This window comes from Anser cygnoides, chromosome 7, assembly GCF_040182565.1.
Source record: "Anser cygnoides isolate HZ-2024a breed goose chromosome 7, Taihu_goose_T2T_genome, whole genome shotgun sequence".
NCBI lineage: Eukaryota > Metazoa > Chordata > Aves > Anseriformes > Anatidae > Anser > Anser cygnoides.
This window is the reverse complement of record NC_089879.1, coordinates 8,581,559-8,604,320: the sequence shown is the minus strand read 5'-3', so window position 1 is coordinate 8,604,320 and position 22,762 is coordinate 8,581,559. Positions and strand designations below refer to the sequence as shown.

The window sequence follows — 22,762 nt, the reverse complement described above, 5'->3', positions numbered from 1 at the left end:
CCTTTTTCTTAGTGGAAGCTGGAGTAGATTTGTTTCCTCTATCTACCTATTTTCCTGAGATTTATAAGAACTCAGGATCTCTGAGAACTCTATTCTTCTGCTAACATTTGTGTGTTTGCGCATTAATATGCATACCGTGATGGTTTGAGTGCTACATCTTATGAAATCCTTTTTTTTTAAAGAGCCTTTTATTTTCTTTTAAAATGTATTTCTAAAGCAGTTTGTGCTCCAGTTCATATACTTGAATTATGAGTGCAAGAAAATTGATCTGACTTTCCTTTTGAGGGATGCTCTTGGTTGTGTGCGCTCTTATTTTTAATATTAAAAGATTTCTCCGCAGTATCACCAGCTGAGCTCTTTGCTTCATCATGCTTTCTTTTGGAAGTGGTAAAGTCAAAACTATTTATTCATACAGTACATAGGGGTATGTGTTCTGTTTTCTTTTTCATATTCTGGTATTTTTAACATTCTTTTGGAAGGGTGAGCTTGTGAGTAATGGTAGTATTTTTTTTTGTATTTTATTAGATTTATTGGTGTAGTAAGGAAAGCTAGGCATTTGAACCTGCAAGTACTTTCTCAGGTCTAAAACAGAAGCCATGGGTTCTAAATTAAATGTCACTTCAGATCTGTTTAGAGTTTAGTGAAGTAGGTATCTTTTAGATCACTTCTGAAAGAAAAAGTAGTTAGTGGTTGTGACCATGGTACACCAATGGTTCTGGCCAGGCAGGCAGCAGGTAGGTAAGACCCCAGGACTATTCCATACAGATGGGCTATGTTTTATTGCCTCTTTTAATAAAATGGATTAGGAAAACAACTTCTATCCCATGTGAGGTAGCAGGATTCTTGTTCACTACTTTATGAGCCAGGCTTCCAGTCAAGAAGGCTAGGGGGATTGCTGTTGCTTGCATGATGAGTCTTCAGATCCTGTCTTGCTTCTGTTCACCCGTGTGTATCGGGTTTATGTGGCAAGGCTTTGGTAGTGGGGGGCCGCAGGGGTGGCCTCTGTGAGCAGAGCCCTGTAGCTGCCCCATGTTAGATAAGGGACAGTTTCAGCCAGCTCCAAAGGGACCCACCACAGAGCCGAGCCAATAAGCGATGTTGTTTGCGCCTCTGTGAGAGCAGATTTAAGAAAGGGAAAAAAATAAGATGCACAACAGAAGCTGGGAGAGTGAGGAGTGAGAAGCAGCCCTGGGGCCCCCCAGGTCAGTGCAGCAGGAGGGCAGGAGGTGCTCCAGGCACGCAGCAGCAGTTCCCCTGCGGTCTGTGGAGGAGCCCCCGGTGGAGCAGGTGGATGTGGCCTGGAGGAGGCTGCGGCCCATGGAGAGCCCCCGCAGGAGCAGGCCCCGGGCCGGAGCTGCTGCCCATGGGGGACCCGTGCTGGAGCAGTTTGCTCCTGGGGGATGGACCCCGTGGTACGGAGCTATGTGGGAGCAGTTCTCTTCAGGAACTGCTGCCTGTGGGCAGCCCCCACAGGCTCAGTTCGGGAGGGACGGCATCCCGTGGGAGGGACCCCACATGGAGCAGGGGCAGAGAGGGACCACGAAGGAGCAGCGGAGACAAAGTGTCAGGGACTGACCGCAGCCACGTTCCCTGTTCCCCTGCATTGCTCAAGGGAAGGAGGTGGGAGAGGCAGAAAGGTGGTTTTGGTTTCTTTCCTTTTGTTTCTCACTTCTCTAGCTTGTTAGTAATAGGCAATAAATTTTACTAATCTCCCAACTCTGAGTCTGTTTTGCCTGTGACGATAATTGGTGAATGATCTCCCTGTCCTTATCTCAACCCTTGAGCCCTTTCCATCATATTTTCTCTCCCTTTCCCTTTGAGGAAGGGGAGTGAGAGAGCTGTTGTGGTAGAGTTCAGCTGGGTAAAACCAACACACTGTAGTTTTAGCTGGCGTTCTGCCTCCGAATTGCACTGCTGTCACATCCAGCTATCTATATTTGTTGTGAGGAATCCAAGTAAAACTGGATAGTTTGCTCTTTAGCACTTTCCCTAGGAAATTTTTCATCTGCAACACCTTCTCATTTTTCACTCCGTGGTTCGTGCCCTTTCGTTCTCCCACCTCTTTGTTTGTGGTATGCCGTCCACATTAAGCAAGGGTCTGATGGAATTTCTGTTGGTTTTGAGATGGGAGAAGCAACAAAAAAGAGTGCTGTATGTGACCCGCTCATTTAAGCAAAATGGATTGTAGCTACATAAAATGTCATTGCTTTGCCTCTGTTCAAGCCCAAAGAAATTACTGTTTCCTTACAAGGAAGGTAGGAGAGGAAAGAAGGAGATAAGGTTATCTCCTAGGGGAAGGAGAGAGCCTGGTATATTATTCATTGTGGAATGTGAGGGGGTTAGTGTGAGGTAACGTTATACTGTGCCATAAATCCAATATCTCTATTGAGTTCGTGTTTTTTTTTTTTTCTGAGCCCAGTGGAGTTATGAATTTTAGTTCCCAGGCTTGTTTTGAAAGGTGTTTTATAGGTTTCCCTTGAGGAACAGGACTGGCAGATCAGAGATGGAGTGATTGTTTTATGAGTGATGTTAACCCACAGGCAGATGGATGTGTTTCAGCCCTTGTAGATGGGCTAGGTGATTCATCCTGACATGTAGTGGTTGCTTAATTTTATCCATTTAGTTACCATTTTTGTGTGTTCAGTAAAGTATATTACATTCCTGAAATACACATACAGGACCGAGAAGTCTTGCCATTTCTGTTACATGGTATTTGTTACGGAGTTGTGCAAACAGATAAGGAAGTCTTAGGTGCAAGACGTTATCTCTGTTGCTAAAACTTGTCCTACTTACGTCTGTAGTGCATGACAGCTATATCCAAGTACCGCTGTGATACTGTTTGCCTTTTGTTTTAACCACTACTGACACCTGAGAATTTTTGCAGAACCAGAGTGTTCTGTTGTCATATGGTGCCCTCGTACCAGAGCAGAGACCACAAGCTCAGAGCTCTGCTCTGCTTTCTCGTACCAGAGCTCAGCAACCATCATTGGTTACGTACATTTGGTGTGGGTTTCTGATCTGTGCGTATCACTGTACGTTACTGATAATGAATTTCTTGTTCCCTGAATGTCTCAAGATACTAACTGGAGATCAATGTCAGTTTATGAAAGTATGGTCTTCCTCCTTACTTTGTTACAAGGAAAATGCTTACAAAAAAGGAAGGCTAGGAGCCGCATGAATTCTGTTGGTTTTGATGTGTTTTGAGATTGTGTAGAAGGTGCTAGCAAAACTTGAAGTGGTGTCTGTGCACTGAGAGAACGTTAAGCATGCACAGTGTAGGATGCAGAAATCAGGAAGGGCTGAAGTGTTAGCTGGATAAATGTGGTCTTAATGTGCCCCTTCCATGTATGCACACTGGTGTCATCTTCAGTGACCCGTTATTCCAAAACACAGTACATTTGTAACCTGTTTTTTACCCTAAAAAAAATCATAAAAAGAGGCTGATCTGAATATCTGTTCTTTCCTTACCTACCCGGTATCCCCAAAACACAGTTGTAGAAGAAGAAGCTGTTAGATAGTATATATAGAAGCTTTCCTGCTGCAGTACCATTAATAAGCTGGCTTAACATGCTGTGTATTGCTCAAGTCTCTTTTATGTTAACCCCAGAGGCCTAATCTATTAATAGCTCAGCTTCATGCTCTATTAATATTCACACTTTTTTTTTTTTTTAACTGTTGGAAATATTGAGTAGACTGCACCTATTGTGCTCTAGAAGCTCTTTCCTCCAAAAACACAGAATATTTCAAGAGCATTCTGGAATGTGCTTTCTTTCACAAGGTCACTGTGGCCCTCTTTCCTCTTGACCTTTCTATAATTGTGTGTGTCTGTGCTACATGTACAGGTCTTGCATTCATTCACTCGTTCAAAGAAAAACAAACCAAACAAAGCAAACAAACAAAAATGAAAACCCAAACCAAGGCTGCAGGATGGCAAGTTTCGTTTCTTTCCTTTTTTTTTTTTTTTTCCCTAGTCAAAATCATAGGGGGGAAAAAAGAAAAGATGTTAACAGGGTTAAACTAGCCATTCTGCATTGTTTTCTGTAGTGCTTCTTCTAGTAACGTGGAGATGCTCTTAATGCGTTTTAGAACTAAGATAAAATTGAAAGCCTTTAAGTGAATCCAAAGGCACTGCTAAGCTTAAGATGCTCTGTGTCTAAAGTCTTACCACCCCCTGGAGGGACTGTCTTATCTCTGGGCAAAGAATTATGAATTTTCTTAAAACTGTTTCTTGGCTAGGAGATGGAGGTTGGCTTGGTTTATTTTGTCTGATCTGTGGTTTAGGTGCTAGATGGCAGAATGAGGAAACAGGTGTTTAAAAAACAAAACAAAACAACAACAAAAACAGGTGCTGAAGACAACATTTAAGAGCCAACTTAAGTTATTTTGCTGTGTGGTAGGTTCCACAGGCAGTAAGTGTCAGAAAGGTTTGAATAAATAGACTGTGGTTTACCAGCAGCTGCTTTTGCACATCAGCCTGCATCCCCCCTTGGATATTGTGAGTCTGTGTTGCGTTTACAAGGGACACAGGGCCACGGTGCTATTTAGGGTGACCTAGTGTTCCTGTTAGGATTATTAGTATTATTTTTAATTATTATTGGTTTGGTTTTCCTCCCTCTCCTTCCCTCCCTCTAACACCAGCACTTGGTGCTACCTTTAGTTACTACCTTGTGGCTTCTCTGAACTGCAGGTAAGGTACCTTTTGTGGGCTCCCCTACTACAGGTGCTTCAAGTCCTTCACGTTGAAAGTCCAGTCACCCTGTGCGCTTGAACTTCTTAAATAAGCTGACATAAGAGGTCAGAAAATCCTGTTAGTCCGAGAGTAAAGATCAGATAGTTCTTCAGCAATGACAGTACAATTACAGCATCCAGCAGTAAATAAAATTTAGTGCAGGCTTAGCACAAAGTCAGCTTTTTCTTTTAGGAGAAAAATGAATGGGAGAGGAAAGTTTTTTTTGTGTGTGTTAAGAGGACATGTTTGGTGTTCGTTAATTTTGAACTTGCTCTATCACAAAATATGGAGCTCCTCCCTAATCCTGCAGTTTTAATTTTCCCCCCGTGCAACCTGCTTTTAAGAGATTAGGGCTCTTTGTTTTTAATATATTAGAATCTACATAGTGAGAGTGCTTTGTTTCGGAAAATAATTGAAACTATGGCAACCTTCTTGGTTTTTTTCCAGCTTATTTGTCTACCTCATGTACTCGTCTGTTTCGGTGGATGATTAGCATGCGGGAGGCCATTGGTCACTGCTAAAGTTACACAAACAGCAAACACGAGTTATGTAACTCGTAAATCCGGAGCATCCTAGTCGTGCTTTAGAAATCATTGCATACAAACTGAATGTCAGTGTAAAACTGAGAGCCGAAGGCTTCTTTGGCCTAAGTTTACAAAAATGTAACTGCTTGCACCAGGAGTGTAGATTGCATGGATTAGGCACGGGAGCAGGAATTCCAATCCGTGTTGGCCTGCTGGGTGCTCCCTCCGATTTCTTTCAGGTTCCCAAATCACTTTTTTTTCATTATTATTTATTTATTTTTGTTGATTTTTTGTGCGTGTTCTCTCAAACTCGTCAGCCCCATGCAGGCATCAGTTTGCATAAATTGACTTTCTATCAGCTGTGGCTTCTCTTCCCTGGCTTTCAGCCTCCTGCACAGGAGCTGCAATCTTTACTTTCCTTTTACACTTCTCTGTTCGGTTGCTGCTGTGATTAGAAAATGGGTCATCCTTGGGTGAACTCTTATGAACTGCCTCTTCCAGGGAGCTTGCTTTGCTGAGAAGTTCTTGCAATGGGAGCCATCTTAAAATCTTCCTGACAGCTACTAGTGACCTTATTTCATAATTACGTGTGCTGCTGTCTAGCTCCTCCAAAGCGTTGCTTTTCCGTGTTTGAAAAAAGCTTTTAAACATCTTATAATTTAAGATTTCAGCTATCTGGCTTCTTTCCAAACAAACAAACAACAACAAAAAAAAAAACACACCACCCTTTGATATATTAACAATTAAAATGGGGAAGTTCCGTTCCATGGTCTGTCTGGCACTTGCACTGATAAGTGGGGCAGACGTGCCTGGCAGGCAGCCCAGGGGCTTCAGCCTCTGGGCAGGCTGTGCAGCTAACAGCCTGCTGGCTGCACGAACCCTCAAACAGGAGAGGATTCCTCCTCCTGCTCCTCCTCCTCCTCCTTTTCTCCTCCCACAGTTAAATATGCGCACTGATAAAGTCCTGTAATTTCTCTTCTTATGTTTACAGTTTCGTTCTCCTCCCAGCTAGTATCAGGATTTCTCTTAAATTGGATTTGAAATCAAAAAGCCAAATGATAGCTTTTTCTCTTCCTAAAACATGATTGTGAGCATCATGTTTATTGACAGTGAGAATTTTGATTGTGCCTGTGGTTGTGACTAAAACAAAATCTCTCCTCCCATGATCTTTCAGCTTTACGGGAGGGTTTGTAATTTGTTTCTTAAGGGTTCCAGTGGTCCCATTTTTCTCTGGTACTGGCTTTTATGCCATGTCTTCCTGGTCACAGGTGTGGTAGCAGCCGTATGGCTACCCAAGCACTTCTTTCTGGTCTTGTTGGGGCTGCACCCACCATGCGTATCCCTGAGGCTGCAGGACAGTTTCCTCATGGTTGGAGTGCAGTGGTTTGTCAACCTAAAGCACCTTGAGGTCGTCTCCTCACTAGTGTGAATGAAAGAGTTGCTTATACTTGAGGGCTTCTGATTGCTTTGCTGCCTCTTGTTGCAGTTGTCATAACATCAAGAAAAATGTTTTCTAGGCAGCAGAGAGATGTAACCGTACCCTAACGCCTGAATGTTGTGTGAAGGTCTGCATCCCCTCAGGGTTATGTTGTTCTGGTAATTGGGAGGCTGCTTTGGGGCCTTTCAGAACATCATCAGAAGTTGAAATTAATGCACAGTGCTGCAGTGCATGCAAGTTGTGGCTGGGAGTGCTTCATCTTTCAACGTGCTACACTTGGAGGATCCTACACATCCTACATCCTGCACATCGTAGGATCCCATAGGAAAGCTGAGGTGCTGGTTTCAGTTTTTAAATGATTTGGGTCTCGGTCACTTGATATAAGCAGGGGGCAGAGATGTTGGGGCTGTCAATTGGCAGACCATTCTCTGACGAACTGCTCATACTGGGATGTTCCTGTCATGGTCTGGATCTGTTGGGCTTTTCCTGAGATACCTACTACCGTGCTTTCCTGTTGTTGCTGGCTGTGTGGGTTGCAATCAGTGTGGTTGTGAGCTGTCGCTGTCCGTGTTCTGCAGTGATTTGTACTTTAAGTACAGGAAGAATGTTGCCAGATATGTTTTATAAAACTGGAAGAAAGAAATGATTGTCGACACAGGTGAGGGCAGGTCACCAAACACTTACTAAATGACTCACAATCCGTTGGGCGCTTCCCAGGGCAGTGTGAGGTAGAGGCTAAGGGGAGTTAATGCTGAATTTTGACACAAAATAAGAGGAACAACAGGTTAAATTGAGGCTCTCATCTTCTACAAGCTCTGGGTCCTGGACACTAAAAAGGGGAAGTAAACCCTACAAAGTGCCTAGTAGGAATTATGATGTATAATTGTAGATATCCAAGGGCACTTCAGAGACCGATCTGTAAACCAACTGTAATTCTTGCTGCCCTGTTATAGCCTTCTTGGTGGATTATTGCGTTTCTGTCTTGAGTCTGCTTTTGTGCCTCTTTAAAGGCTTCTCTAAGGAATGGCAATTTGTAACCAATTTTTAAGGATTTTCTTTTGGGATGGCTTTTTAAAGATGGCTTTATGTTCTTTTTGCAGAAACTAAAGGGCAAGTCAAGTGTTGAGCTCTGGATTGTGTAGTTCCTACAGTTTGTGTTTACATATGAACACATGATATTCTCTCTCCCTTGCAGGGAGGTCAAATAAAGCTTGTCATTAGAACAGACAGCCTGAAGCAGCATAGCCAAAAACAGAATTAAGAGGAAGAACTGCATTCAAACTGAAGAAGTATCAGTACTTCCATTTAGAAGAGTCTGATGTGGAGGGATTTGAAGTTTTCAGATTTCAAGTTTTACTGAACTGCTAGGATCATTCATCTTGCTAGAATTAAGATCTACTCACGTTTTTTATTAACCTCTAGAAATAACTGCTGAATAGTGTCTCTTTCTAACTGTGCTATTAAAAGTTAAGAACTAGATCATTAAATGTCTCTGAGAGCAAGCACTTTTATGGTCCTAAAAGCAGATGATGTACTGCGAAGTTGATATAAATATTTATTGTGGAGCAGCCTTCATCCATTCCTTCCTTTCCTTTTCCATGTTTCCCAGAAGAAAGTAAACTTTAATAAAAATAAAAATAAAAAATTTTAATGCCTAATTTTGCAGCATATTACTGCAGGAAAAAAAAAAAAGTTTGCTTACCACATTAAGGCTACGGCTATTTTTATATTAAAGTTTGCACTCCGCTGCCTTTTGTCCAACTATTTCTGCTGTTCCCATTTCATGGCAGTTGCTTGAAGAAATGCATTCAAGTGGCAGGTTGTCACACAGAACAAAATCAAGACAGGTCTTAGTAGTCCCTTTCTGTAGGCGTGATTTATATTCCTACACTGTTATTACTTGAGCTTGTTTATTCTTTCCGAGCATATGAAAAAGGATGAATTGCATCGAAGAGTAAAATGTTAATGCTGATGTGTGCTTGGATGCATTCCAGTAGAGTTTGGTCAACCAGCTTCTGGAAGGTGCATCTTTTCAGGACCTGATTCAAATTTTTATTAACTCAGTTGGGAAGAAGTTAATCGAAGCCTTACCAGGGAGTTAGGCTTGTGGAACGCCTTGATTGTTCTCTTCTAGGCTATCGAAATGCTTGGTATAGGGCTTAGTGAAATGTAAGGAAGGGGGATAGGCAGTAGTTCAAAGCACAGACCTTCAGGTATGAAAAGATCTCCAAACTTGACCCAAACTCGTTGTACGGAGTGAGTCTCATGGGCAGCTGGTTCATGGGAAGCTTTCTGTCAGCTTCAGCAGGTTCTGCCTTATTCCTACAGCCTGGCCGTACCTGGGGTGAAAGTGTGGAAATGGAGGACACAGGTGAAACACAGTACAGACGAGAGCCACTGGCCTGGGAACAGGTTAATTCCTTCTTGCAAGCTACAAACGCACAGTCTGGAGAGTTCTTTCGACAATAACTGTTTAAGGAAAAACCCTGAAAGGGAAATATCCTGCGATCCCATGACAAGCGGAGATGTCACTCAGTGGCCTTGCACTCCATGTGCTAGTCACAATGTCTGCACCAGTTCCAGATGTTCACAGCTCCTCTAGCTGTAGGCTATTGTGTGTCACTGCATTTCACGGCTGAACTGTTGTAATGCTTTGCTTTGGAAGTGGGTGTTTTGCTTTCACAAGTCAAGTTCTTTGTGTTGTTTTGTTTCGGTTTGTTTGTTTGTTTTTAAGATTGTAAAGAAACAGGAAAACTGCATGAGAGGTACTCTGTGTGCCTTGCTTAAACAGTGACTTATGACACCCCACAGGGACTTTGATTTTTAACACTATTTTCTTTATGGTATTGATGTATTTATAGGAAAAATCAGATTACTTTCTTCTTCCTTGGGTTTCTAAAAGTCATAGGCCCATGTAATGCAGGATTTAATTTCTTTTGAGTTCCCTGTCTTATCGTTGTTACTTCGTCTTACTCACAGTTAGTGTTCTTCCTGGTCTTATTTGGAGTCCTTGTTGTTTTGAAGTCATTTAAAAACCAAAACCAATTCACAAAAAAAGGAAGACAAGGAAACCTGGAAGACCTGACTCACTAATCTCTCTCTTTTTGTTCCCAGAAGTACACTGCCATTGGACTACTGGGCAAAGCTACTGATACGTTGGATGCTACAGGAAAAATAACTGAAGAAAAACCTTATGGTAATCATAAATGAATCAATATGCTTGATGTTATTTGAAGGCATAAATGGTCTCTGTCAGAGAAAAGTGGAAAAGATGTTTGAGACTCTGTGAATTAAATTTAAATGTGAAATCAAACTAAGATTATACGAGCACTGAAGTTGAAGATGAAATAATTCAGTCCAGCTTCATGCAATTCTGCCCAGTGCAAGTGTTCATTTCTGTTGAGGAAAAAAAACAAAGCAGACACTAGGTAAGGGGGGTGAAAATAGAATTGGGCAGGACTGTGTCATCTTAAATCTTTAACAGGCTGACAAATGGCATGCTGTGTCCAGTAAAATTTTCATCTTACAGTGTGTAGTCTCACGAATGCTCTTTTAGTAACACCCTTCAAGGCCAGTGGAGGAATAAAGCACTTAGATCTTCCCTCCAGGATGTCTGGTTAACTACAGACTGCTCGGTGTAAAAATGGGGATGGCATAAACTACCCTCTGCATATATTCACCTACTAAATCTTGCTCTTGCTTGCAGTTTCTGTCCTAATAAAGGCAATGTTCTGAACCACAGAGCATAGTATAAGGGTTTCGGGCTTCTGCTTAATCCTGACTGCAACTGTGTTGGAGTGGACATTTCACACTACCTGGGCTGTCTTAGAAACAGAGCGGGACTAAACAGCGACACACCAAATGCATTTACCATTAGTTCTTTCACAACCTTGGGGAAAAAAAAAGCAATAGGTAACTGGTTGCTTAGCAACTCGTATCGGTCCCACACTGTTTGTGGTACCTAGTTATAAGCACATGAAGTAAATTATCTTTTTTTTTTTAATAGCATGATGAAAAGGTAGCATGGATTCCACTCCTCACCCCCAGCCTCCTTTCTTTTGTAGTCTTTCTTTTTGCACGAGGTAGGCAAGTATGAGTTTCTTGTCCACCTTTAACCCGATAGATCATTCTAAATTGTGTTATTTACTAGGCAGTGCTAGTCAGAGATGTTGACTCATTTGCTTCTGCCTCAGGATCTAGCTCTAAGTTTCTCTCTAAGCTTCTAAAGGACTAAGCATCTGCGTGGTATTTGAGGTAATAGCCAACATTTGGTGATGCTGGTGGACGCTTCCCTAGTCTTTGTATACCTGTCAATGTGGAATGCTGTGGCTGCACTGAGTGTTCATTTCAAATAGATGAAATTCCCATAGTTGATTTAAAAAATAACTTTCATGAAACTTTAGTCTTGCTTTTTAATTGTGTATTGCTTATGGCAGACAGAATTCACAGTGTTTTCATGAGCATTTCTTCCACTGACAGCGTTGGCGACAGTAGTTTCCTACCTCTGCACCACCTCCTCTGTTAGGGTGGTTTAGGTTTTTGTTATACTGTATGGCAAGTAAGCTTGGGGAACTGATTTGGGTTAAAAATAACCACTTTTTTGAGGTGCTTATCCTTTTAAAACTGAGATCAATCCCATGATCCATCTCATCATGCAGTTTCATGAAGGGAAGTATTGGCGTTGCTGGGGCAGTGTAGTACTGGGTAGGGGACAAAGCTTCCTTTTGCTGAAGCTGACTGCTGAAAGGGCTTCTTGTCAAATTGGCCTTAGTTACTTTCAATATGTCTGCAAATCAGAGTTGAATTCTTCATAAAGAAGGAATAGAGAATATGTACTCCTTCTCTTTCTGCGTGCTACCTACGTATTTTGTATTTTCTTCCTACCTCATCTTCCATAAAGCAGGTATTTCTATTCTTAACCAGTGCCTTTTCCAAAGCAGCTTGGCTTTCTGGGTGGCATACCGATTCCTAATCTTAATTGCTACTCCAGGAACATACACAGCAGGTATTTGAAACGAATTTCAGCTTTCCTTGACACCTAGAGGGATCCTGGGAGATGGTGAGCATCTGCTAGGGAATACAAATCCTGCAGTACCAGCAGAATCCGGGGCTGGGACTTAATGCAGGGAGAGGGCAGTAAAGCAGCCTGCAAGATGTTTAAAACTCCTCCGAATGACTCCACTGGACCCCAAGAGTAAAGTGCCTGAACAAAGTTGCCTGCTGTAAGAAAGTGTTAAGTTTTAGTCCTCAGGGTGTCTCTGGACAGTACTTCGGAAAGCAAACTGTTGTGAATTACCCTTGCTCGCAACCAAAGGATGTGTTGAAGAGAACTGCTTGGGTTTAACCCCTCCTGAACCTCCGAGAGTTTTTATTTCTTTCTTAGCAGAGAAAGAACTTGCATTTCCACATGAGGTTTACTTAGGGCTTCGTACGGCTCCCAGGCTATTGGATGCTGACTTTGGAAGCACCGAGGATTTAATGTTCCTCTGAAGCTTTCTAAGAACATTAACACTTGCAGCCCTTCTGCAACTACGCACAGGAATGTGCATTCTGAAACCCGCTTCCTCCCAGCTGCTCAGAGACTGCATCCAGACATGGAGAACAGAATTTCTCAGGGTTTTCTACAGGTTTCTGCTGATTCTGCTAAAATGTGTTTAATAGAGCTACCTGAATAATTTATAAATAAATAAATAAATGTAGTCGTTTCAGCGTTCTGCTTGTCTGTTTGCAGACACTTGCTGCCAGACTGAGCTGAGGCCACTTGCTGTAGTTCCCTTGGACTGTCACAGTTAATTATTGTGATCTTGTGTTCTGTTCTGGTATCACTTGTTGGCAAGCACAGGGCAAGATCACCCTTCAGTGGAGGCTTTTTGAAGTTGTGGCACAGCTGGCGCCTTTTGGTTTGGTAACTCATTTACCTTCCTTTATGATTACAGCAGGAAAATGGGTCAGCAGTTATCAGTGTTCGGAAGTAGGAGTGTTGAAAATGTTCATGTTAGAAGCTGAAAACATTATTCTGATGAAAACGTTATTCTAAATGCTTTTAGAAGCCTTCAAGACAAGAAGTCTTGGGTGCTTTGGGATGCTGGTAGAATCGTAGGGAGCGGTCGCACTGGAAGAAGCACGGCCTGTGCAGACATCACAGAACCCACTGTCAGTCTAAGGGCTTACGAAGAAATTTAGAAAACAGTGTGAAATAAAGGTATTTCAAATAGCATGCACACAGAGCAGCTCCAGTCATCTTGTTCGAAGCTAGGGCTGTCTTTACTCCTGCGGTTTGGATGCGGTTATCCCTTGGGCCAAACCTAGACAGCCCAGACTGGAATCATTGTGAAACAGGGCAGCAGTCTGTCCCTGAAAGGGCAGAGAGATGCAGTTTAAGCCCAGCTTCTAGCAAAACCTAGCTTTTGCAATTAGGTTACTGAAGAGAGTGGGCTAGTTCTTGGTAGCAAGGGTGATTGGGATCTGTGACAAATAAGTCCTGCAGAAACCTCTCTGCCGCTTACTCTCAGGGAGTGGAGAATGGGGAGAGAACGTTCTGGAGCAGTTGAAACTGTGTGGCCTTTATGAACCTGTTCATATTCCCTGCTTCATGGAGCAATGCTGCGTGCAAATGCTGCTCTGAACTCGCTGCCAAGACAGGCTGTTAACCTACTAAACCCGAGCCCACAGCCAGGGGAGGGAGACCTGTGGGCAGGGGGCCAGAAGGGAGATGGTTCTGCTGGGCAGGGCCGCAGTCCTGCACGGTGGGTGCAGCGACAGGGGGAGCTGAACGGCAGCAAAGGGCTGTGTGCTCTGCGGAAACACGAGTCCAGCCTGGTGCCTGGGACAAATATACAATTTAGACGTAGTGAAAGTGTTTGTTTGGGACTGGATTAATGGGGCATTCTTCTTCATCAGAGAGCTGGGCGAAAGCTGCACCAGCTTGCTGTAGGAAAGAGCAAGAATCCAGTACAGCCCATTAACACAAAGGCAGTGCATGCTGGAAGGAAAAAAAAAAGAAAAAAAAAAAAAGCATGTTTTGAGATTTTCAGAATTTAATACTGACCAGATTGTGCTATGATGCATCACAGAAGACAAATATGATTTATTCTGTATCTTAGCAAACTCATCTATAAATATTTACTTTGATAACACACTGCACAGCTTTGTTAATGGCTTAATGCATCATTCCTCACATGGGGATTTTTTTTTTCCTTAGATATTAAATACTAAATTCTACCCTGAAACAGCCTGGGTTTTGCAAGAAGGCAGACAGGATCACAGGCATGGGGTTGAGTCAAGCTAACTTTTCTGTGTAATCTTGATGTGATGCACTGCTAAACTACAGCAATGCTATCGGATTTAAACAATCATGTAAGAACCTCTTCAGAAGATGATCCAGACTTACTGTGCAAACAATTTTGTCATTCCTTCCGTATGTTCTGCGGTGCATTGTTCTCTCTCAGTATCCCTGACTGACCCGTGTGCCTTGCAACCTTGCAGTTAATAACTCTTGTGGGCAGCATGTGCTCCTAAGGCTGCAAAATGTGCTTGGCCAAAACGAGATGCCATATTGCCATCTTCAGAAGTTGCAGAGGAAAGAAAACTCTTCCTTTTTACTTACAGCATGAAGTACAGCTGTTTTGTAAAGGCTGAAAGCACAGGTCTTCTCCAAAACATAATGAAGGGGCAATAAATAATTTAATTTTATTTATGCTCAAGGATGCTGTTGACTTCATGTGCCTCTAATATCATAGAATTACAGAATCACTTAGGTTGGAAAAGACCTCCAAGATCATCGAGCCTATCCATTAGCCTAGCACTGCCAAGTCTACCACTAGAATATAACTTAGGAGGCACATGACTAGACAGTTACTGAAGGGCATTTTGCCTACAGATCTTTTGTACTCTAAACAAATTAATTATGAATGTCATCCCTATCGAATAGTATTTCAAAGGACCAGTGCAACCAGCTACTTCAGTTACAGCCTTCTAACAAAAGTGGGAGGGGTACGTAGGTGTACTCAAGAGAGTAGATTTCGTGAAGCAGTTACTTTCTTTTATAGGATTTCTTCAGTAAGATTGCCTTACTTAGTGTGTAACCATACCTTTGTGAGCATCTGCAGGTTAGATGTGTGGTGGAGGAATTTAGTATGTTTTTCCAGATACAGTCTTTCTTCACTGGGAAAAAAAAAATAAAAATTGCAGAGTTTTTTCACTACTAACCTGCTGGAATTTTCCTGTGAGTACAGTTATGTACTTTTAAGAGTAGTTGTCAATGTTAGATGAGCATTTTATTCTTCTTAGTCCTTTAACACAGATTAGAATAGGACGAGTTTTGTAGTTTTGCCTAGTTTCCAAGAAAAATGAATTGGTAGTCCTGAGGGAGGAAAAGTTGCAAAGCAGAACTGTGTGTGTAGGGACTTGTGCCCTTCTGAAAGCGTCCAGACTGTCTTAATCACCTTGGACTGTTTGTTCCATTCTTCTTGTGATAATTCACACTCCTACCTACATTCTGTTTTTTATCTTTGGCATTTTTCATCCAATCTAAATTCAGACAAGAGGGACCACTTCTTTGTATCCGTTTGCAGAACGTGATCAGTTCCATTGGTGCCATGTGAATAACCGATGCTAACATACTTGTTTTCTTTCTACAGACCAGGTAACAAAAACAGATCTTGAAAATGTGCTGCAGAAGTTCACAGGGGGACATAATGCAGGTTCCTCCGCTGTAAGTTCCACAGCATTCAGAACTCTCAGGAGCGGTGTTCAGCTGTCAGGACTTGCCAACAGGAGTCAGTTCTGTCAGAAATAAAAAAAAAAAAAGAACGCGTTGTGGCAAGAGGGTAGAAGCAAGGCAGACCTAGGAGTTTAACATTTGGAACTGCAGGTCATGCTGATTTGAATATCAAGCACAAATGGTGACCTGGAGCCTGTTCTGTTGGTAAATATAGAGTAGCAGTCTTAAGCAGCTTTTGCAGGGCTTGGATTGTTCTGTCCTGTCTTACAATTAAAAGGGAAAGCCTCAAGACTTTAATTTTATTTATGGGGCAGGGGGAGGCTTAATGACATCAGCACGGAAATACCTTTAATGCCTGCAAATTAGTTTTGTGGAAACTTAGAGTACGAATAAATTGTTAGTGATTTAAGCTTCCATAGCTTAACAAATTTCTTCCAGTCAGGTGAGCCATGGTAACTGGCAATATGCAAGTGCTTAGCTTGTGACAGATGGCTTTTCTGGTGATTTAAGCTAACATGCTTTCCTTTGCATTTGCAATGGATCGGTTACTGTGGTTCCGCTGTGAGCCCTGTAAGGTCAGCCATTCAGTAGGTGTTCTGGTTGTGTGACCTTTTCAAATTGCCCTCCGGTAATTTGAGCAAGATCTTTCTTGATTTTTCTATAGTAGTCTTTTTTTCAGGGCCAGAGTTGGAACTTTGATGAAGTTTCATGTTATCACTGAATTCTTTATTTATTTTCTGTTAAATTCCACAGTGGTCCTAAACACCCTGGAACAAGGCTCTGTAGCTTGGCAGCTGCTGTTCAGGGAAGACCCTGGTCTCAGTAGAGTAAAGGTGCAAGGCAGAATTACAGGCATTGCCCGAGCTATGCCCAGTGCTCACCCCACCACAGTACTGAAACAGAGCGTGTCCTGCAGCCTTCTGAGGGGCAGAATGTTAGAGGCTGCTGCAGGTATTGTACCCTTTGTAGAAACCCTTATTTTTCATAAACTACAAATTAAGTGATGAAACACTTTTAAATCCGTGCAGCAAGAGGTAAATTGAGGACCGCCTCTTGTTTTCCAGTTTACGTAGCTACTGGTGAAGGAGATTATTCTGTGTCCGGGAGATTTCAGAAGCACTTGCTAGGTTTTATTTTTTTGTATGTGAGCATTTGGAGAGGATTAGAAGGGTAAAATGTATGCTGTTGTACAATATTAACAGAATCTGGAGGATGGGAAGCTTGTTCTGTTACAACAGTGTAACACATTTTCGTGCTCTATCTGATCAGCTATTCTGCTTTGAAGAAGGACGGAGAAAGGCTATCAACTCTGGTGAAGAGAGGAGAAGCAGTTGAAGCAAAGCCAGCTCGGCCAGTAAGAGTATACAGCCTCTCTCTCCAACAGTTCCAGCCACCACTGTTCACACTGGGTAAAGGCCAAAGATTATTGTATAGAGTGATGCTCCAAGTTTGTTTGTTAGTGCTTATTTACACTCAGAATGAGACTAAGATATTGAAATGGGTTTCATTTCCCTCAGCTACTTATTTTAGTGTGAGCCTATGTGCACAGACTTTCACTTTGCAGTAAAAGCACCATATTTTGGGTTTAAGTTAAGCTGATTATATGTAATCTTTTCTGTGAGGGAAAATTCTGAGAGGCTGGCCAGGAGATTACTTGCATCTGTCCATGATTTCGCAGCCTCCAGCTCACTACTCCTTTCTCAGGTCTCCTTACTTCACCTGACTCATTCCTTTGCCCCAGTGCCCAGACTGCTGGCATCTCAGTTCATCAAGGGCCACCATCAGTTACTGTCAGACCTCTTTCTAGGTTGCAGAGACAGGATCTTACCCTTCTGTCATACATAAAAAAGTGTGGGTAGTACATTAAGAAGCACCTTAATAAATGAACCAAAGATACTGTTGTAAATATTTGATGCAGGTGAGGGTTGGATAATCATTTGCATTGAGGAACTACCTGGTTGACCTGTAGTCCTCTGATGGGCCGGATGTTATATGATGAGCAGGTATGAACCACAGAACTCGGTGCTCTGGTACTTCGGGCCTTACTTTATGTCTGGGTGACAAGCAGCTGATCACTGGCAGAGGGGGAAGGGAAGGGTTGAGAGAGCAGGGAAAGTTAAAGGTGAATTTTAAAATGTCAGCAGCTTTTATTGGAGCTGCTCATGTGCAGTATCTTAAAAAAAACATTGATAGTCAGTTTAGGCTATTCTTGAAATAATTTGGTTTCATCATTAGGAATACAAAACAACCATCTGAAACCTTTAAAATGAATAAAACTGAAGCATTTTTTAACGTACCACAGCAAGTACTTAATTTCTAGTGAGTTAGTTCGGTTGCCATTGTATTTGCCTTCCCTCCTGTCTTGGTTTAGCAATCTCACCCGCACATATGTTACAGGATGAATAATTGATGTTGCATCCTATAAATATTTTATCACTGGGTTGTTTGCTTAGTGCATTTTTACATTTGTTTGGGAGCATGGTCTCCATGTAAAGTAGATTTCACATTGTACTGGCAGTTTACCATGTCATTATTAACATTCCAGATGTTGAATGCGGCGGTGGCTTTTATGTCAGGAGCCTGGTCAGTGACATTGGCAAAGGTAGGCATGAAAAAAAAAAAGTGATGGTGTAAGGAATGAAAGTGTCTGTTTATAGAAAAATCTTGCCATTTTTTATATCTCCGGCCACCAGACTTATGTGCTATTTTGCAGATTGGTACTGCTATCACTTGCTTTTATATACTAGGGTATTTTCCTTGGGAGCATGAGGGAATAAGGGCTAAATAATTGCTGGAGGACCCTGGGGGCTGGGGGCTAAAAATGGAGCAAGGAATAGCACTGAGCAAGAAAATGCAAGGCAAGGTGGGAATTTTTTTTTCTCTCCTCCATATGCTAAAGCTAAGTCAGATTAAGGGTGAGAAGAAGAAGGATACTGTCTTTTTAAACGTTATTCATCACATTTTGAAAACAGATTGCACAGAACATTACCATGCACATAATAAACCCTATCTCCTGAAAAGACTTCTTCATTTGTGATGATTTTTCTAGTGTTTTCTTTCTCTTTTCCTTTTACTGTGAATGGTGTTGCTTTCCCACAGGGTTATTTGTCTTGTGCCGTATATCTATCAAACTGCATGATGGAGAACAGATAGTCCATTTCATTTTTTTTAAGTGATACATTTGCAGATCAAGAAACCAAGTGATGTGGGAGAGCTCTATGAATTTCAGTGTTGTTATTTGTACTTAGGCAAGTCAGAGATTCTCCTATTGCAGTCTTCTGAGCATACTGGGTTGTGTTCAGTCCTTTAAAGACAAACCGAGATAAAGTCTCTACCCAGCTGGACCTTTTTCAGAGTATGAAATGCAGTAAAAATCCTCCTGCATCTGCAAGTATGGGCAAGAATATTTTAGTACACCTGTGCGCTTTCAAGTCAGTTCCAGTTGCTGACAAACAAAAGGGGTTGTCTTTTGTAACCGCTCATTATGTAATTCTGTCCTACTTGTATTTAACCCATCATAGCATTTGTTTATATTTTGAATTTTTCCTTATTTTGTATTATCCTGATGAGTGGCACAGGATAAAAATGTTGAAAAGCACGGACAAATGCTTTTCCAAAACATGGAAAATAGCACATGGTCTTCTAAGTCACTTGAATAAAGAATGTTCTGCTTTTATTTTATGTCATTATTTCTCTCTCATCATTCTGATTTAAATCTGGAAAACCTCCTGACAACTTTCTGTCAGATTTTGAACTCTTACTGCAGTGGAGATCTGTTGAAATCAAAGGAATTCCTTGTCTCAGACTTAAGAAGATGTAAATGAGTGTTGAATCTTCATGAACTGCCTTTTCAAACTAAGCAGAATAATGTAGAAGGCTACGTATACAAGTACTTTTTAAGCGAGTTGCAAATAGTTAAATTTGACCATGCACTTCTTCTAAAGTCTCTTTTCTCCTGTACTATAGAACTCTCTACCTGTGCCAGCATGCAAGAGCTGACCCGAACCAAACACGGGCCATTTACGCTAGAGGAGCATGCACTTCATGAAGACAAATGGACAATTGATGAAATTGCGCGATCTTTAGAGCATTGCATGTCTCTTCTCCCAGGAGAACCATCTCATAAAAAATTTAAGACGGAGCATCCTGGAGAAACCGCTGTGAGCTGTGAAGATAAGTGATAAGTTAGGTCAAGGAAAAAGACTGAATGATTGAGACATTTTAAGATTGGATTGGGATTGTCTTGCCTTTTGTGTAAATTTACAGGTCTGTATTGGGACAAACTGCAGTGCAAGAAAAATGGTTCTTTTGTTTCCTGGGGCTAGAACGTTCACTGAAAATATCCAGTGCTTGCTGTTTTCTGATCTGTTTATTTCCCTTGTAACATGCTGTAAATTGGTCTGTCACTGATGTCAAGTCTTCATAAACTTTTAAAAAACCTATGGGGTGTAATATAGCAGTTGTTAATAATTCCTCAATAAAAAAAATATATGTCCTTAGGATTTGCTAAATGTGGTCCAAAGAAAAATCTTTTTCTTTTTTCCTCCTTTACAGCTGCTAATCGAATGCTGAAATACCATGGTGATAAGACTTTGATAGCTTAAAGGGTAGAAGAATGTGGAGTGACAATTTGTTTTCTTGAAATCCATTTCAGGAAATGCCCACTTCCTGCAGTTTCTGCTATGCTGATTGTTCTTTCAGTCAAATGTTACCCAGCATGCATTAAACCTAGATGCCGATGTTTTAGGTTAGGTCTGATATAGCAGAGTAAGTAGTTTACAAGTTTAAAGAGTCCATAAAAGTAACTGGTAACTAGTGCTATGAAAGATGTGGTCCTCATTACAGGTGTGTATATCCTGTTCTGGTATGATGTCCTAATTGGTGACGGTCTATCATTTAAAGTGTAGCTACCTGTTATGTCCTCGTCGGGCTTGTGGAATTTACTTCTACTGTGTGTTGCTTGTATTGCTTGAGCTGTCTCCTGTGGATCAGGTGCTGCAGTGCTTCTGGGGTCTGACTGGTTTGCTGCAGACCAGAAGCTGGGTGGGCAACAGTGGGACCCACCACCCCAACCATCTTTGTTGAAACCATTTTAGCTCTGTGGGGCAGTGAGGGCCTGTTCTGCAGTTCATTTGTTCAACAGAATCTGATTGCACTGGTTATTTCTCACCACTGCTTCCCTTGAGGTTTCCAAAATGGTTAAAAGACAGTGGTGTTTGAGAGTGCTAAAAAGCACCCTAGTGGTTTCCCTCTGTGTAATGGACTAGGAGGACTACCATATGTGTCCCCAATCAACAAGTTAGTAGCAGGTCTACTTCCCTCTTGTCATAACGTGGAACAAGAGGAATAGTTTAAAGATGTGAGTAATATCTGAGAGAAAGCCCTGCGTTCGAAAGTGTCACTGGAATGCCATCAAAGAGGAATGGACTGGCTGCTGTTCTACGCTGCTGCTGGACAGGTGGGCTGCTGTGGCTTTGTACCACTCCTACGCCTCCAGTTTGTAGTTCTGGAGTACAGAGACTCGATTCTCTTACTCTGAGTGACTCAATGCTGTGAAGCCAACAGGCTGTGGTTAGATCTTGTTGGGTGTATCTTTTACAAAGACATGAAAATTTGATTTAATGACTCTGTGTTAATTGCCTTGCTCCTTTCCATGGTAAGTTATCTTGCTAGCTAATTACATCTATTGGAAAGAAGTTGCATTTTGTTCCCAGTTAGAATCTCCACACCCTGCATTTTATGTCTTTATCTGCACCTTACATAAAGCAGCTTGCTCTGTGTGCTGGTATTATGTGAAATGATCAAGTTCCAACTTTGCTTTCAGCTTCAGAAAAGAAATAAATATCCCGAAGTTTCTTACTGCAGGATGCCTTTCCAGACGGCTGTATTTTTTATTTGTTTTCTATAAAATAAGAAACTGAAGTATATGCAAGATTAATGAAGCCCTCCCCCTCTTTTTTTGTGGGAGGATAGAGTTTGTATTTTATTGTTCAGCAAACAGACGATTTTCTTCTTTTATATATATTCTTACAAAAACTTAAGGGAAATGCAGACTGGATGAAGTAACTGTTTTGAGAAATTGTGATTTAGGAGATGGAAGAAAAGTGTTGTAAGAGAACAGTGGGAGATTTTAGTTTCTTTTAGGAGTACTTTTTGGTACTTTGGATAGGAACAGAGAAGAAAGATTATTTTCTAAAGAAATGAAGTAAAGCAGAAAACTTTATTTTCCCATGTACTTATTATGTTGGATGATCCAAGTCTTTGATTGAAACACACCTTCTCTTATTGTCCATATCCCTGTGGTCTTCTAGATTGAATAACTTCTCGTTTTCTGTATTTATCCTTCTGAACTTTTACAAATAGCCAGTAGATATTATCCTATTAGTCTACTTCTTCCATCTACAGGGATTTGTTTCTTTAAAAATTAGTGCAATTGAGAAATCCTTGTACTAACAGGATACATTTGTATACAGTGCTGTAAGTGTCCAGCACATTTCAGATCTCAGCAGTTTGTTTAATGCTCACCATGGCTTTCTTGCTGTTCCGTATAAGACCTCCTGATTTAGGCTCCAAGTCCTAACATGTATGGAAAGCATAGAGAGAAAAGGAACATGGTTGTACATGTTCAGGAATCTGCATGAGGTGTGTAAACAGTGTTATTAAAGATTGATGGTACTTTCAGTCTACAAATAAAATTTCCCTCACTGCTTTTATTCCTCTGTAGGAAAAGCGAGAGAATTTCACCAGCTGTACCTCAACCTTTTTTTTCTTTAATGAACTGCATCTCAAATTAATGAACACCTTCTCTCCAGATAAGTTGTACAGCACTTCAGAAGCTATTTCACTTAGAAGTTGAGTATGAAGTATGCTTGGTTGCAGCTGTAAATGGCTGGATAGCGTAAAAAATGATGGCAGACATCGGAGAGCTGTTCTTAGAAGGTAACGAGTGCATAAAGCCGTGAACAAATGATGCAATAAGAGCCTGGTTTGTGACCACAGGTAAGTGGCAGCCCTGACCAGTTGAGCTATCTTTTTAAAAATTCAGACAGAAGCCAGCTTCTTCTTAGTGTCTTTGCTACGTGCTCTACCTCATGTATGTACTCTTTCCTAGGAAACCCTGTGCTTTAGTGGCTCTCTTCCCTTTAAGTCATTAGTCCCAGTAAGTAGTAACCAGGAAGCCACTGAAAAACACAAGAGTACCTTTTCTTTGGTGTGTTTTAATGAGTGTATAACCCAGTGTCTTGAAACTTTCCAGATCTGGAAGTAAGTGTTGTGTTCCCATGGGAACCTAGGGAAATAATCTCTCATTTTAACTTCTTTTTTCTTCCTAATATACATGTGTCTGAGAT

At 41.5% G+C, this 22,762-nt stretch overlaps 1 protein-coding gene across 1 annotated transcript in view; it reads left to right on the top strand.

Annotated features, from left to right (window-relative positions):
• Positions 1 to 19,924, top strand: part of TRUB1 (TruB pseudouridine synthase family member 1) — a 30,646-nt gene extending 10,722 nt beyond the window's left edge. The window contains 6 exon segments of the mRNA XM_048060576.2: positions 9,806 to 9,887; positions 15,331 to 15,377; positions 15,379 to 15,404; positions 16,683 to 16,822; positions 17,959 to 18,015; positions 19,380 to 19,924. Coding sequence (XP_047916533.1) covers positions 9,806 to 9,887; positions 15,331 to 15,377; positions 15,379 to 15,404; positions 16,683 to 16,822; positions 17,959 to 18,015; positions 19,380 to 19,594 — 567 coding nt within the window. The 3' untranslated portion in view covers positions 19,595 to 19,924.
• The last annotated feature ends 2,838 nt before the right edge of the window (positions 19,925 to 22,762 follow it).